Source organism: Cottoperca gobio, chromosome 5 (genome assembly GCF_900634415.1).
Source record: "Cottoperca gobio chromosome 5, fCotGob3.1, whole genome shotgun sequence".
NCBI classification, from domain to species: domain Eukaryota; kingdom Metazoa; phylum Chordata; class Actinopteri; order Perciformes; family Bovichtidae; genus Cottoperca; species Cottoperca gobio.
The window spans coordinates 16,825,012-16,841,540 of NC_041359.1; the positions used below are offsets into that span (position 1 = coordinate 16,825,012).

Sequence of the window (16,529 nt, forward strand, 5' to 3'; positions counted from 1 at the left end):
CCACCTTGTGTCGTCCTCACAGCTGCCAGGAGGCTGTTTCGCTGAGTGTATAGCTGTTGGCAGCTCCGGGAAACGGCGTAGCTTCAGTTAGCAGTTAGCTCGAGTTCAGCCGCAGCACCGGCGTTCTGCAAACTCCATGTTGCTGCCGTTACACAGGTCCACCAGCCCGCTGTGACTGACGGCGCTGGGGCTTGTTCTGGCTGAGCTCAAGTCTCTTTAGCCGCTGACTGGGGCTCCGTCTGACGGAGGGTGGGTTCCAGGTGCCGGCTCCGAGTCTGGAAGACCGCCACCGGGAAGACGACATGAATATGCGGGTCGTTTTCTGATTTCTGCCACTTTGTAATAAACAAACTAACGTAACGTTACACGGACTACAGCTCTGAGAAGATGGTAAAGTGACGGAAAAAAAAAAAGTTTCTCAAAAGGTCATGTAATGAACCAAGGGAGATTTTTTTTAAAATGTCAAAACCCTTTAAAACATTTTCAAACACATTTCAAACCAACTTTATGTTCATCTGAATCTCCTCCTATTGTCTGCACAATCTCCTTTTTGGAAAATAAAATATGCAATCGGGTCCCATGAGCTATTATGGGTCAATTGCTTTCTTTTTTCATCATTGACAATTCAGACAAACTACATTAATCTGGGCCTTTACAAAACCTCCCATTTTAAAAGAAAATCATGTGATATGGTCTGATGCAATTCTGACTTTCCAACAAACCTCCCACTTTATTTCTAAATTCCACACAGACACACACAGGCAAACTACCTGAGAGTTAAAGAAAAAATTGCTTTAATTTGCCAGTTTCTCTTTGTTTTAAGAAGACATTTCAGAGCGACTTAACACACATGAAAAAGATATATATATATATATATATATATATATATATATATATATATATATATATATATATATATATATATATATATATATATATTTGAATATATATGAATGTATATATATATATTCATATAGGTCTTATACAAAACATAAAACTGAATAATACAAAGTAATACATAGTATGGTATTATGGGGGGGGCTAAAACATACAGCATATTTACAGTAGCAGTAAAATGCATGTAAATATATGTATAGTGCATAGAAAATATGATCAACATCAAACAACAGGAGTAAAGTGAACTTTGTTTTAGTTATAAAGTAAAACTAAATACATTTTAAGTCATAAACCTCAACTTGATAATTGCATCTGGCTGTAAAACTTGTAAAACTGTAAAACTAAAACTAGATTAAACCACTCAACTTCAAACACAAGGTGCATTTCAGTAACAGTTCTTCAGGCTGTCTGCTCAGTTTCAGTGTGTCTGCACGGTGCTGTACATCACACCCTTCAGCTCTGATGCAGCTGGCTCCTCAGAGATGCTGCAGTACAAAGGGTATGCGTCCAACTGGGAAAAGAAAGAAACCAACTGTAGCATATATAAGGATATATGGCTTTTTGTATATTGTCCATCATGTCAAACTTACATTCTCATTTTGAGGCTCCCGCCTTTCACCTGCTATTGAGAAAGACACAAAGTCTGTATATAAAAAATAATACATTTCTCAGAATTATTATAAAAGTATTTAGTGGTTCTGTTGATTGGATTCAATTATTTGACGATCACAACATACTCTGTCATGATTGTACATACAGTAACTTGGACAACATTACACTTTTGAGGTAATCTTTTATCTAAAACAAAAGTAACCAGTTAAGGGAATAGAAGGTTACCCAGTGTGTAGAGACTATCGCTCCACTCTACATATTCCATATGTATAGTACTGACGTGGATACTCTTACTGCACTGATTGGGGCTTCTCTAAGAAAAATTGGGCTACACATTCAACCTTCCATTCTTTATCGTGTCGAGATTATCTCTCCACCCTACATATTCAATATGTACGGTAGCTTCGTAAAACAAACCGTGAAGAAACCAGGTAGGCCCAGTTTTTCATACTTGAGCATGAAATGGCAGTTGAGTTAAAATGAGACTTCATCGCCACCAGAGTGCTCACCTATGTGCTCACCTATGTGCTCCAATAAAGAAACTATTAACAAGACACCATCAAAGCTAAGCTGGCCCTGCCAGCTGCTAAGGCCAGCCATAAACGGGTTGAAGGCCACTCAGTTAGCCCGCCACGCTGCAAGCCTAGCTTTGAAAGAAAATGATAACCTTGTTCTTCTTTTTACAGGAACCGTGATCCCAGAAGCGTGGTATGTCAAGCCATCTCTCCATGAGTTATTGAGGCCCTACGTGTAATGTGCACACATTCCTGCTGGGGGCAGCCTGCCCTCTTTTTCATCTGTTGGACTGCATACACAACCCAATGAGAAAGCTTACTCTTGCTCACTGGTTGCCCAAGGCAGTTAGGTTTGAGACAGACAAAGAGTTGGTTGGTTGTCCTTTGGGCACATGGCCGATGAAGGTACACTTTTAAGGACCTGACAGTGCACCACAGTGACTGCCCACGCAACCCTGCTTCACCGTCCTGAGGAGGGTGTAAAGCAGAACCTCTGGTTCCCCACCATTTGATCCGGCCTTCGAGGTAATTCGTAAAACGCACACAAATAAAATCCACTAGCAAATATTTTAAATGGGGGACTGACTGTTTTTCCTGGCCAAGGTCAGGGTCCTTGAACACAACACGAGCGGAACGTGTCATCACGTGGTCACGTCATGTCAAAAAACTTCAATTGTAAACGAGACTGTCATTGACATCAGTGAACGCAGCATGGCGAGTGTAAAACAGAGAAAGCTGGATGTGGAATGTCGCACTTTCCAGGAGAAATAATCGTGAGCAGTCATTACTACACGAAACATGCCGAACTGCACGAGCTGAAAGGACGAGTGCGTTTGGATAAAGTTAACGCTCTTCGGCGGAGTTTGGCCCAACAAGCAGCTCTCTGCAGAGCGTAACATACAAACATGGACAGATAGAGAGGTAGACCACCACACCAAGAACAGACTATTCCACCACTGCTGTGCAATTATCACTGCCATGTGCAATACTCACTTTATTTTCTATCAACCACTTGGTACTTATATTATTTTTTATTCTATTTAATTATTGTTTACTGTCTTTATACTTCATATGTTCTTTTGCTGGGACAAGATACATTTCCCCGTTGTGGGACTAATGAAGGATTGTTTTCTGATAAAACAGAAAGATACATGGATTAAAAAAAGTTGCTTTTTTGCACAGCATATAAGAAAGGTGAAATGAATGGGCTGTGTCTTAAAAATATTTGTAGAGGTTATGAGTTAAATAATTAGTATGGCCCTCGAAGGATGTTGTAAAAAAAAAATGGCCCTTGATAGGAAAAAGGTTCCCCACCCCTGGTGTAAAGGGTGCAGATCCATAGATTGACAGGTATAGACGGTGGAATGCGGGGTCCAGAGTCCAGCATCACCCGACATGAAGGGGCAGCATTGCTCATGCAAAACAAACAAAAGGGCATGGAGCTCTCCTATAGTTTTAGCTGACACAAAGGAAGAGAATGCAGACTATAGAGAAAGGCACGGCTCATGTTGCAAGGCTGAGATCCCCACCTCCAAATCCCATGGAGGGACAGCTAGTCTTTTGTGGTAGGGTGTAACCCTACGAGCGCCTTTGAGAAACTGAGAAAAACATTTCTGAGGCCCATCATGGGCTGCCTTCATGGTGGTCAATATTCCCCTCAAAGTTGAGGGAGACTTACCCACCTCCAACATTTCCTGAAGCAACTGGAGGATGTCATGGGCCATGCAAGAAAGGGGATCCACCTATCTTGATCTGCACCATGTTTGAAACAATGCTCATCAATAGGAATATGCTGCCCCAGTTGACTGAGCCTAGGCTCCCAGCAGAGTGCTCACCATGAGGCTGGAAATGTTGACCAGGCCCACAGTCACCATAGGTGATGTGTCTTAAAGGGCATCCACATCAGCGGCCCCCGTAGGGGTCGGTTCACCAAGCCAATTATTTGACTAGTGTCTCTGACTCTGACTGAAGCTTTTTTGTGCTTATATTTTTGGAGTAGTTGTACACTGAATAAATCTTAAGATGCAATGATTGTGTAAATGCAATTCTAGGCTTACATACTGTATGTTGAATAAGCAGAGAAACTGTTAAAAGAGAACTGTATGTTTGAACACCTATATAAAAAACTGATTCTGAAGTTATGAGACAAACGATGTAGTTCTCACCAGTTCTTTTTTTGTTCCAGAGAATTGCAGAAACGAGCAAGATGACGGCCACAGTTACACCGCAACCAGCTACAACTACAATAAAGTTCAATATCCACGTTGCTGCTTTGAAACAAGAAGTCCTAAACAAGTCAGTTTTGGTTCTCACAACATCAATAAAAACGTAGGAAGACATGTATTTCACAGAGTATTGCTTTGAAAGCGTGATATAGTTTCTGAGTAAATTAGGTTGTAAACTAATTTAATCACTGAATTCAAGTTGTAAAGAATTAAATATGCTCACCTGAAGCTGTTTTCTGAGATGTTGCAGGGTAGGAGCTATCTTTAGTGCCAGGTGTACTAACACTCAAACCTATGAAGTGCACAGACACAAACGTTTGTGAAACATCCACTGCAATGCATGTTAGCATTTTCATGCAGTAATTAGAATCCGTGTCCCTGATATTTCATCGCCAGATTCATACTAGTCATACTAGTATAAGTTTCTTGAAGGCACAAAAACATATTACATATAACATTAAACCACAGTTTTATAGTCTTCCTTTAGGTCAGGTGTGTCAAACTCAATTTCACCAAGGGCCTGGAAAATCATGTAATTTACTTGTCCCATACAGCCTAACTTTTTGGCATGCAATCGTCTGCACATAAAACATTAAAAATTACAAATGAATTTTGCAGTCAAGCAAAACTCCCATGCAGCCTATTTCATAGACGTAAATATGACGCATCAATGTTGTCATGCTTTTAGCCACATAGATTGCCCTATTTGCAGCCACCTTACATCATTTCTGTGATGCAAGGTCATCAGTTCTTCTTCAGCTTGAACGATGCGGGCTAAAATTGATTGAAAACCTAAATTGATATGCGGGACAGATCACATTTTGCGAGGGGCCAGGTTTGGACTGCGGGCCTTGGTAAATATATTAAGCAGCACATTGCTTTCATGTGCTGCTTAATAGCTTTATTTTACTTGAACAATGTGGGCTAACATCTGCACAGGAGCAAGAATAACTTCACACACACATAAGCAACTGCATATCTAACACACACTATCTGAGTAACCAATCAGCAACAATCACTATGTGCTTTGACTGAAATGTTGAACAACTGAATAATAACCTGATGCTGGTTTCACTGATGTTAGGAAACCATGGATGTTTGGTGTGTAACAAAAACAAATTCACACCTGTAATGTTACACCACAACACTTTTCTTGTGCTAAATTTCCCTTGGGATCAATAAAGTATCTATCTATCTATCTAGTAATATTAGCAGGTGGGAGAAACAGTTACTCACTGTGTATGGTGACGGAGGATGTGTCACTGTGTATGGTGACGGAGGATGTGTCACTGTGTATGGTGACGGAGGATGTATCACTGTGTATGGTGACAGAGGATGTGTCACTGTGTATGGTGACGGAGGATGTGTCACTGTGTATGGTGACGGAGGATGTGTCACTGTGTGGAGATAGGTAATGTGACTCTCCAAGCTTTACAGTGTAAAAACATGTCATCTCAACCTCAGCAGGTGAACTCTGATGTGACATCTCCAGCAGCTCAGTTCCTGTCAGTGTCTTCAGACAAGAGACGTCTTTGACAGTTTCTCCACTTAAAGTGTAGAAATGACACTGAGACACAGGAACAGATGATGGAGTCTGACAGTGCAGAGTGACTGAGTCTGTCTCTGAGATCACCGGTGGATTCACTGTCAGTGTAGGTGGAAGAGATGCTGAAAATATAAATTTATCTTGGATTAGATAACTGAAAATGTTATTTGTTTAAATTAATTCTGATTTAAATGTATAATGATGTCCATTCTAAATCAACTATCTCTTCTTTTGAAAACCCAACCACCATGTTAAGAGACACTTTGTTGTTTGTGCTCATACTGTAGCATAACATCATAATATATGTCTGTAGCAGCAGTGTTCACTCACTTCGAATGATGATGGAGGATATGTTACTCTCTGGAGATTGAGTCGCGTGAAGATAAAAACATGTCACTTTAACCTCAGCAGGTGAACTCTGATGTGACATCTCCAGCAGCTCAGTTCCTGTCAGTGTCTTCAGACAGGGGAAGACTTTGCCCCGTTTTGTTCTCATAGTTTTGAAATAACACTGAGACACAGGAACAGATGATGGAGTCTGACAGTGCAGAGTGACTGAGTCTGTCTCTGAGATCACCGGTGGATTCACTGTCAGTGTAGGTGGAAGAAGAGCTGAACATGTAGAGGTAGACATGTGTTATATCAAAAACTGAATAATAACATTAATACGATAATATTCCATATTAGAAATTGTGATTTAATGGAGAGGAAGAAATAAAAAATATATTGAACAAACAAACAGTTTGTAAAAATAGTCAAATTAACAACAGACTGTAATAAACTTCCCACACAGTGAAAACTGGACATGAAAGATGATCGATCAGAGACTGACCTTGTGCATAACTCTCGAGAAAAGAATCTGTTGGAATTATAATTTATTAAAAAGGTAAATACATGTAATATCTCATTAATACATTCAACAAAATGAAGAAGCTTAAGATCAAGATATTCTTTATTTGTTGGGGAAATTAGTTTTGAACTCTGCACTGCAGTTCCACAATAAGTGCACAGATGAACAGCACAGAGTAACAACACATAACATAAAATCACCAACCATAAAAAAGAGCAGAAGGTATAACATGACACATGATAGCTCACAATACAATGTAATGTCATGTTTGCTTGCAGGTTAGAACCTACATTAGTTTGTAAAAGTCTACATTAACAATAAAAAACTCTATAGTGAGTATAACTTACAAATGAAGATGACAAGCAGCCGGCGTCCAGCCATGATGAAGCTGAATACTAAGACTGTGCAGATAGAAGACACTCGTTTGTCTGACTACGTGGACTTTGATGTACTTAAGTGTCATTCAGCAGAAGTGAGAACTTGCTCTCAGGAAAACCACAGCAAGCATCAAATGTGAGTTAACAAACAAACGGGCCACAGAAACAGCAACACTTTACATCTCGCTTTAACACACGTTATTAGAAATGTAGAGCATGTAATATATTTAGATCAAGTCTACCACAGTGTGAACTGCTTCAGAAGAAAATGAAAGAGTCTGTTCATTATTTATTAACAAACTGCTCACACACCCCACACACACACACACACACACACACACACACACACACACAAGCATGTTCATGGTCTGCTCTAAGCGAACATGCTGTTATTTAATATTTTCCTGACCATTCAACAATGAAATCTGCATTTCACTTCATATTTCCAGAATTATGCTGCACACACTCTGTTTTTATTGAAGTCAAGTCAATGACCCCATGTTTCCCACGGACTCCTGTATTTACCTGTACTGCCCGGGAACATTATAACTAAAACTCACAACTGATTAATTGATTGTCCACCTGGACCCTCATGAAGGTTAATACCTTAACTAATATTTTACACTGAATAAGCAGGGAGGGACAGTGTTAAATGCAAATAGTTTTTGTTTTTTTAAATAGCTCCTCCAACCAGAATACAAGTTTCTCATGTCAACGCTGCATTGTACCTTTTTACTTTGAGGTTTAAGGAACATACCTGAAACTCACAATCAACTTCACCAAAATATTGAAATGCATCATGTTTTTATAAACAGTGTTTTGCCTTAGCGTAAATATTCTTTAGTATACCCTACATATAGAAATGCCACATGTTTATAATAATAATAATAAGCTTTATTTGTATAGCACCTTTCATACAAGAATTGCAGCCCAAAGTGCCTCATAGCAAAAACATAACAATTAGTACAAGGACAGAGTAAGAGCATTTACAGTACAATAATCACAGTGTTGATGAAAATGAGTCTGAAGTACCATTATAAAAATAGCAGAATTAAAATAGTATAAAATAGCAGATAAAATAGAAGATAAAATAGCAGCCTTTACACATTCTTTGACAGTTTCATAATCCCTTTGTCTGTACTTTCATCTATATTTGTCTTTGCAAATAATCCACATACTTTCTTCCTATCCCTGTTCTCTGCTTCCTTCTCCCATAACATAAACTGTCTTTATGTTCTTCCATTGTTTTCAACGCTTCAGATTTAATCTTTCTCTTTGACATTACTTTTTCCTCTTGCTCTCTAAACCTTACTTTTGACTTTCTTACTTCCTCAACACTAAATGATCCTCCTTCAGGAAAACCAAGCTTAAAAATGTATGAAATCATTTAAATTAGTTTAAAGTGGCTAAGATAAAATACATAAAGTATCACTATTAAAAGGCTAAAGTAAAGACATAAAATATCACTCTTAAAAGGCTAAAGTAAAGACATATAAAATATCACTATTAAAATGCTAAAGTAAAAAGATATGTTTTTAGCTTACTTTAGAAGATACTGAAGCGAGCTTGCCTCCCTAATGTCTGCAGGTAAAGTGTTCCATAGCTTTGGTGCATAATTGCAAAAGGCTGCATCCCCAATTGTCTTTTGGATGTTTCTGGGAACATTTAATAAACCAGTAGTGGATGATCGTAATGTTCTTGGGGGCACATAGTTTATAAGAGAGTTGGCAGTGGAACTTGGTGCGGTTCCGTTTAGGGCTTTGTATACAAGAAGGAGGACCTTAAAGTCAATTCTAAAAGTTACTGGAAGCCAGTGTAGAGTGGCTAACACTGGACTGATAGAGGCAGTTGACCAGAGTTTACGCACTAATTTCATCAGATTGTTACATCTTGTTTAGCTGAAACATATTCCAGCATCCTTTTGTAATAACAAACTGGACTTAACCACACCAATCCAAATGATTTTAGTCACATCTCAAATGTCCTTCTCGAATGCTGCACACGTTATCTCTGTGGTCTGATGCAGCTGGTTCCTCTTGAGAGGCTGTTGTAAGCATCTGTCAGTGTAGTGGGAAAAAACAAACATGGCTTGATGGGACTTTTACTGCATTATGCAACTTCCTCTTCCCACGCATGTGTATGAAACATACTGTAGAAAACAAAGTTGGTAGAAAGACAAAAGCAGCTCACCAATATTGCTGAATTCATAAGTGACGAAACTGTAAGTTTCATCATAACTGCTCGGCAAGAACTTTATCAGAAAGAGAGAAAAAAAAAAGGTTACGTGAGAGTGGCCTTATCCAGGACAGCATGATCACTGACTGAATGGATACAGAAGTGTTTAAATTACCTCTTTACTGTTGAGAGTTTCTATATATCCACATCCATCTAAAACACAAAAAACACAGTTTAATAACAACGTGGACTGTGCTAAAAACGTGGACTGTGCTAACAACGTGGACTGTGCTAAAAACGTGGACTGTGCTAACAACGTGGACTGTGCTAAAAACGCGGACTGTGCTAACAACGTGGACTGTGCTAACAACGTGGACTGTGCTAACAAAGCGGACAGTGCTAACAACGTGGACTGTGCTAACAACGCGGACTGTGCTAACAACGCGGACTGTGCTAACAACGTGGACTCTGCTAACAACTTGGACTGTGCTAAAAACGTAAGACTGTGCTAACAACGCGGACTGTGCTAAGAACGTGAACTGTGCGAACAATGTGGACTGTGCTAAAAACGTGGACTGTGCGAACAACGTGGACTGTCTGACAACATGGACTGTGCTAACAACGTGGACTGTGCTAACAACGTGGACTGTGCTAACAACGTGGATTGTGCTAACAACGCGGACTGTGCTAACAACGCGGACTGTGCTAACAACGTGGACTCTGCTAACAACTTGGACTGTGCTAAAAACGTAAGACTGTGCTAAAAACGCGGAATGTGCTAACAACGCGGACTGTGCTAAAAACGTGAACTGTGCTAACAACGTGGACTGTTCTAACAACGTGAACTGTGCTAAAAACGCAAACTGTGCTAAGGGGAACTGGGTAGGTGTTGTACTTCTGCAACAATGCAATGGGTCGGAACGGCGTTTTCAGTGGTAACCACTGAGAACCGCAGAGCAACATTTTTTATAAAGTTTTAAAAAATCATAGCTGCATTTCTCGAATCCTCGTTTTAATTTTTAATTTCCATATTATCTAATTCAATATAAGGGAAGAAAATGCCTTAAAGAAAAAAAGATTTAAAAGTCAGTTTAAATGATGAGTATTTGTGTCACCTGATGTTGGTTTCACTGGTGTGATAGAAGTAGAGATAAATTCACTTGATTCTTAGTGTGATGTCATAGTGTCATATTTAAACATTTCAAATAACATGCAATAGACTCAATTGTGGAGAAATACTTTGTGATGTTTCGTGTCTTCTCTGACTTACCAGTCAAGCTGTATCCATCACTACGAGGAGACAAAGAGTTTGGTTCACTTCCCAAACTGTAATCACAGCTGGTGACGCTATTAGGTGGAAGAAGAGCTGAAAATTTAGAGGCAGACATGTGTTATATCACATACTTAACAGCTGCATAAAGATAATGAAAACAAATGATATCAAATACTAAATAATTAAATTACTATGGTAATATTCTTAATGGGGAATGTTGATTTTAGAGGAAAGGGGGAAAATCTATTGTACAACCCAACAGTTTGTAAAAATAGTCAAAATGAATAACAGAATGTAATAAACGTCCCACAGTGAAAACAACTGGACATGAAAGATAATCGATCAGAGTCTGACTTTGGGCTTGAATCTCGCGAAAGGAATCTGTTGGAAATACAACATGTTAACAAAGTAAATAGATGTAATAATAACTAATTAATGACTTCAACAACATGTAGAAGGATTAAAACTCCACCACCGTGTAACTCTGTCAACCAGAGGTGGAAACTAAGGATGCATAATGTTGGATCTTTGACGATATTGTCCAACTCATATTTGACGATTGCTGTATGTATATATATATATATATATATATATATATATATATATATATATATATATATATATATATATATATAATGTATGTATATGTGAGTATGTATATACTAAAATATTTATAACTAATAACTAATTTGCTTGCCTGCATTGGTTTGTAATCATTTACATCAATAGTGAATAAATATATAGGAGGTTTAACTTACACATGAGGAAGACAAACAGCAGGCGTCCTGCCATGATGAAGCTGAGGCTGTCCACGGTCCTCAAAAGATGATATTTGTGTGTCTCAATGTGTGAACTTTCACTTTACCTAAGTGACATTTTGAAAAACTTGCTCTCATGAAAACCACAGCTAGCATCGGAATTATTCACGTCAGATACACAAACCTCACATCCTTTTTAAAGTACCTAGTATATGTGTGTTACTTAGATAGAATCGACCACACTGGAGGCTTGTGTGTGTGTGTGTGTGTGTGTGTGTGTGTGTCTTCACTAAAAGTCTTTTTTTAAACTGCTCACTTTTTTGTTCATGATCTGCTCGAAGTAAACGTGTCGTTTTTTTTCCATGTTTGTCCTGAAACTTCAACCATTTAACTTCATATCTCCAAACAGGCTGTGTGTTATTTCATCTAGTTGGTAAAATGTCATCATAAAAATATTGTTTTCTTGCATGCAGTTGTGCTTAAATATGTCTCTGTGATGGTTTCTCATTTGTATTGTATTAAATCATGTTTGGCGGTTTTTAATGTGTTTTCTGTGTCTGTGAGTTTTATGAATTTGTGTAAATGTGTGAATAAACCCTTCAGGGTAAAGCACTTTGGTACAAATTATGTTTTTAAAGCGCAGTATAAATAAACATGAACCTGAACTTCAACTTCTGAAATGAAAGGGACTTTTTAAATAATTGTGTACATGGATTTTATTATTCAAAGCATTGATACATGTTATGTTCTGACCAAACTATCAATTCAATAAAGTTCAACTGAGCCATATCACCATTCTAACGTCTGCTCTTGTGGGTAATGATGTAAATACTGTTAAGATCAATTAACTTGTACATAAGTAAGAAAAAGATGCAAGAAAAACAACGTTTGAATTTCAAATTGACTTTAGAGGGCTGTACACGGTCTCTCTCAGGGCTGATGTAGCTTCTCGGAGGTGCTGCTGTTGTCACTCTATGAAAAGAAAGAAACAGAAATGACTTAACTGCCCTCAGTTAGTGGAAATGTTTGTCAGCAATATGCAATGATCATCATTTACAGTAAAAGGGTTTAGTTTCTGTCACGCTGCAATAAACATTTTTTCTGAGAATGTACCTTTAATGTCTTTTTAATTTATGCCTGTTCGCATTCTGGCCACTTATAAGCCTTCAGCAGAACCTGCACCACCAAGCAGCTGATTAATGTGTCGAACAACCTTTGGGAAAACAAAAGCAGCTCACCAGTGTTGCATTCATAGGTGACGATACTGTAGGTTTCATCATAACCACCCTGCAAAGCAGTGACGTTTACTCTTGGTCTAAATGGGAAAAAAATAGAAAACAGGTTTTGTGTGTCATTACAGAGGAAGGCAAAAGCACAGTACACATTTGCAAATGAATTAACTGTATTACTCTCCGCAAAGAGCGCCGCTACATTGGAGTTTATCCTGGTGGACGAGAGGGTCGCCTCCCTACGCCTTCGGGTTATGGGGGGGAAAACGTCTGACTGTTGTTTGTGCCGATGCCCCAAACCGCAGTTCTGAGTATTCGGCCTTCTTGGAGACCCTGAATGGAGCCCTGCAGGGGGCTCCAGTAGGGGACTCCGTAGTCTTGCTGGGAGACTTCAACGCACACGTGGGAAACGATGGAGACATCTGGAGAGGCGTGATTGGGAGGAAGGGCCTCCCTGATCTAAACACGAATGGTCGTTTGTTGTTGGACTTCTGTGCTAGTCATGGAATGGCCATAACAAACACCATGTTCGAACATAAGGATGCTCATAAGTGCACGTGGTACCAGAGCACCCTAGGCCAAAGGTCAATGATCAATTTCGTAATCGTATCATCTGATCTGAGGCCGCATGTTTTGGACACTCGGGTGAAGAGAGGGGCGGAGCTGTCGACTGATCACCATCTGGTGGTGAGTTGGATCAAGGGGTGGGGTAAGACTCTGGACAGACCTGGTAAACGGGTGAACTGGGAACGTCTGGAGGAAGCCCCTGTCCTGGGGATCTTTAACTCACACCTCCGGCGGAGCTTTTCAGCCATCCCTGTGGAGGTTGGGGGCATTGAACCTGAGTGGGCGATATTCAAAACCTCTATTGCTGAAGCTGCGGTGATGAGCTGTGGTCTCAAGGTCTTAGGTGCCTCAAGGGGCGGTAACCCTCGAACACCGTGGTGGACCCCGGTGGTCAGGGAAGCCATCCGACTGAAGAAGGAGTCCTTCCGGGTTATGTTATCCGGGAGGACTCCGGAAACAGTTGCAGGGTATCGAAGGACTAGAAGGGCGGCAGCTTCTGCCGTGTCAGAGGCAAAGCAGCGGGTGTGGGAGAAGTTTGGAGAAGCTATGGAGAAGGACTTTCGGTCGGCACCAAGGTACTTCTGGAAAACCATCCGGCACCTCAGGAGGGGGAAGCGAGGAACCATCCAAGCTGTGTACAGCAAGGGTGGGACCCTGCTGACTTCAACTGAGAAGGTTATCGGCCGCTGGAAGGAGCACTTTTGAGGGCCATCCAATCCCTGTACGCCCAAAGCGAGAGTTGTGTCCGGATACTCGGCAGTAAGTCGGACTCGTTTCCAGTGAATGTTGGCCTCCGCCAGGGCTGCGCTTTATCCCCAATCCTGTTCGTGATTTTCATGGATAGGATATCGAGGCGTAGTAGTGGAGGAGAGGGGTTGCAGTTCGGTGACCTGAGGATCTCATCGCTGCTCTTTGCAGATGATGTGGTCCTTATGGCATCATCGGTCTGTGACCTTCAACAGTCACTGGATCGGTTCGCAGCCGAGTGTGCAGCGGTTGGGATGAGGATCAGCACCTCCAAATCTGAGGCCATGGCTCTCAGCAGGAAACCGGTGGATTGCCTACTCCTGGTAGGGAATGAGCCATTACCCCAAGTGAAGGAGTTCAAGTACCTCGGGGTCTTGTTCGCGAGTGAGGGGACGATGGAGCGAGAGATTGGCCGGCAAATCGGAGCAGGGGGGCGGTATTACAGTCACTTTACCACACCGTTGTGACGAAAAGAGAGCTGAGCCAGAAGGCAAAGCTCTCAATATACCGGTCGATCTTCATTCCTACCCTCACCTATGGTCATGAAGGCTGGGTCATGACCGAAAGAACGAGATCACGGGTACAAGCGGCCGAAAGTGGTTTTCTCAGACGGGTGGCTGGCGTCTCCCTTAGAGTTAGGGTGAGAAGCTCAGCCATCCGTGAGAGACTCGGAGTAGAGCCGCTGCTCCTTTACGTTGAAAGGAGCCAGTTGAGGTGGTTCGGGCATCTAGTAAGGATGCCACCTGGGAGCCTCCCTAGGGAGGTGTTCCAGGCACGTCCAGCTGGGAGGAGACCCCGGGGAAGACCCAGGACTCGGTGGAGAGATTATATCTCCTCACTGGCCTGGGAACGCCTCAGGATCCCCCAGTCGGAGCTGGAGGATGTGGCCCGGAGAAGGGAAGATTGGGGTTCCTTACTGGAGCTGCTGCCCCCGCGACCCGATCCCGGATAAGTGGTAGACGATGGATGGATGGACTCTCCGCAAAGATCTAAATGTTGTGACTGAAAAGTGAATCTCCGGTTCTGATTCGCCTCTCTGACCTGACAGTTGTCACCATCAGCTGTTTCCTTCATGTCAACACATATTGATGCTGCAGCTGAACCAGAGCAACCATGGAAAAGAAGATGCATCCTGGACTCACTCAGGTTTACCTGATAATCATTGAAAAATATGATTTCTTACCTCTTGGAAGCACAATTTTCTAGAAAATGAAAAAAATAAATAAACCAGTGATTATTGATATCAGAAAGCTTCAATGATCCCTAATAAAACTGGTACTGGATACATTCTTTTACATTTTGCTTCTAGAAAATCATTTCAAATGTCGTTAATCTCAAGTTTTTAACTTTTTGTTCTTCAATGTTTGCACAAGGTGCTGTACCGTGTAGCACTGGATTTGAAAGGAGCTTTATAAATAAGGTTTACTTACTTACTTGCTACGTAATTCAAATAAATATGAAATATTTCCTACAACTGCAGCTAGGTCTTTGCATGCCTGCATGTTTAATATTTTTTAATTCTTACCAATCCTGCGTTTAGTAAAGAGAAGTGTCAATCCGAGCAAGACGACTCCCACAGTCACGACTGCTCCAATCATCAACGTCATCTTCTCTGCATTAAGAGAAGAGCCCATTTACACTCGCCGGCCCACAGTGTTAACATCAAGGACATACTGTACATCCCATAATATCAACATGTTTGAGGAAATGAACTTCCTTCTGCTCTCTGGGATTTACAAGTATGACAAAAACTCTGAAACGTATCAGGAGGAAGATGCTAGAGGAAATATTCCGTCACAAAGACTGTGCTGTATTCTTTTTTTAGTAAAATATCAAATCAGTACCAACATCGAAACTAGATATAGATTAATAATCGCTTTTTTTTACTATTGGTAAGGCCCTGCTGTTATAAAATATACTTCAGCTAATATTTATCTCATTATTTTTATTGTTATATACTTGTGAACAAAGCAAAGTAAACTGAGTATTTAGGGATTGTTACAACTGCAGATGTGTTTTTACTCACTGCTCGTAACTTGTGTGTTATCGTGTTGATCCACCAGAGGTCCCTATAGTACCTGCCTCCCTGGATGTGATCTAGGTCCTCACAGCTGAACCAGCCCTGATCAACCAGCTCTTCCTTCCTACCCTATTGTCATATTATTTCCTATTATCATGTGGTTTTCTGTGATCCAACAGTTTCTCATCTTACTGTCCAGTGAATCTCTCACAGTTGGCATTCTAAGTTTTAGAATATATAATATATATATTTATATATGTAATATCACCTGAAACAGCAGGATTGAAAAAGTACACAGTGGAAAGCATTTATAAACAACCACAGAAAAGAATTTTAGTATTTGACTACCTGTTATATTTTCACCGGATGCTGGTTGGAAAAGAGTTGTGTCAGCAGAGGTCCAACTTTCTGCAGCTGTGAGAGATATAGCACTTATTGAAGACACAAACACGTTGACATGAAAAATGACAAATATCCAAAACATTTCTGAAAAGTCAGTGTGAATTATTGAGAACTTGATTAATTATATCACCTGTTTCTGGTTTCACTGACGTTAGGAAAGTAGAGGCAGAACTACCAGTGTCACTTGGCGAACCCACAGTCTGACCTGCTGAATAAACTAAAGTACTTTTCAAAATATTCAATTGAAAGCATTCACATTTTATGATTAACTCTAAATTTCAGTAAAGTCAAAAATCTAATGAAAAGATAATACGGTGATTTTCTGGATATCTTTTT

The 16,529-nt window shown here is 40.4% G+C and overlaps 1 protein-coding gene across 12 annotated transcripts; it reads right to left on the bottom strand.

The window, feature by feature from the left end:
• Positions 1 to 1,039: 1,039 nt before the first annotated feature.
• On the bottom strand, positions 1,040 to 7,055 carry LOC115007922 (uncharacterized). 12 transcript variants are annotated; one of them, XM_029431068.1, is made up of 8 exons: positions 6,993 to 7,055; positions 6,628 to 6,654; positions 6,126 to 6,407; positions 5,621 to 5,917; positions 4,473 to 4,541; positions 4,190 to 4,291; positions 1,488 to 1,540; positions 1,040 to 1,408 (listed from the first exon to the last, which is right to left on the bottom strand). In XM_029431068.1, the coding sequence occupies exons 1-8, from the start codon at positions 7,024 to 7,026 to the stop codon at positions 1,316 to 1,318; spliced, it is 957 nt and encodes a 318-aa protein (XP_029286928.1). In that variant the 5' UTR covers positions 7,027 to 7,055; the 3' UTR covers positions 1,040 to 1,315. The 12 variants fall into 12 exon arrangements, with proteins under 12 accessions (XP_029286928.1, XP_029286926.1, XP_029286925.1 ...); XM_029431066.1 differs by having other exon boundaries at positions 4,190 to 4,294; XM_029431065.1 differs by having other exon boundaries at positions 1,488 to 1,516; positions 5,594 to 5,917.
• Positions 7,056 to 16,529: the final 9,474 nt, after the last annotated feature.

What these genes read in the sequence shown, in the direction of transcription:
- LOC115007922 (XM_029431060.1), bottom strand. Translation starts at nt 7,026, where the DNA reads ATGGCTGGACGCCGGCTGCTTGTCATCTTCATTT. An exon ending in ATCTCAGAAAACAGCTTCAG is followed by an intron (nt 4,295 to 4,472) that starts GTGAGCATATTT and finishes CTTGTTTCAAAG; the next exon opens with CAGCAACGTGGATATTGAAC. An exon ending in CTGGAACAAAAAAAGAACTG is followed by an intron (nt 1,541 to 4,189) that starts GTGAGAACTACA and finishes TTTTATATACAG; the next exon opens with ACTTTGTGTCTTTCTCAATA.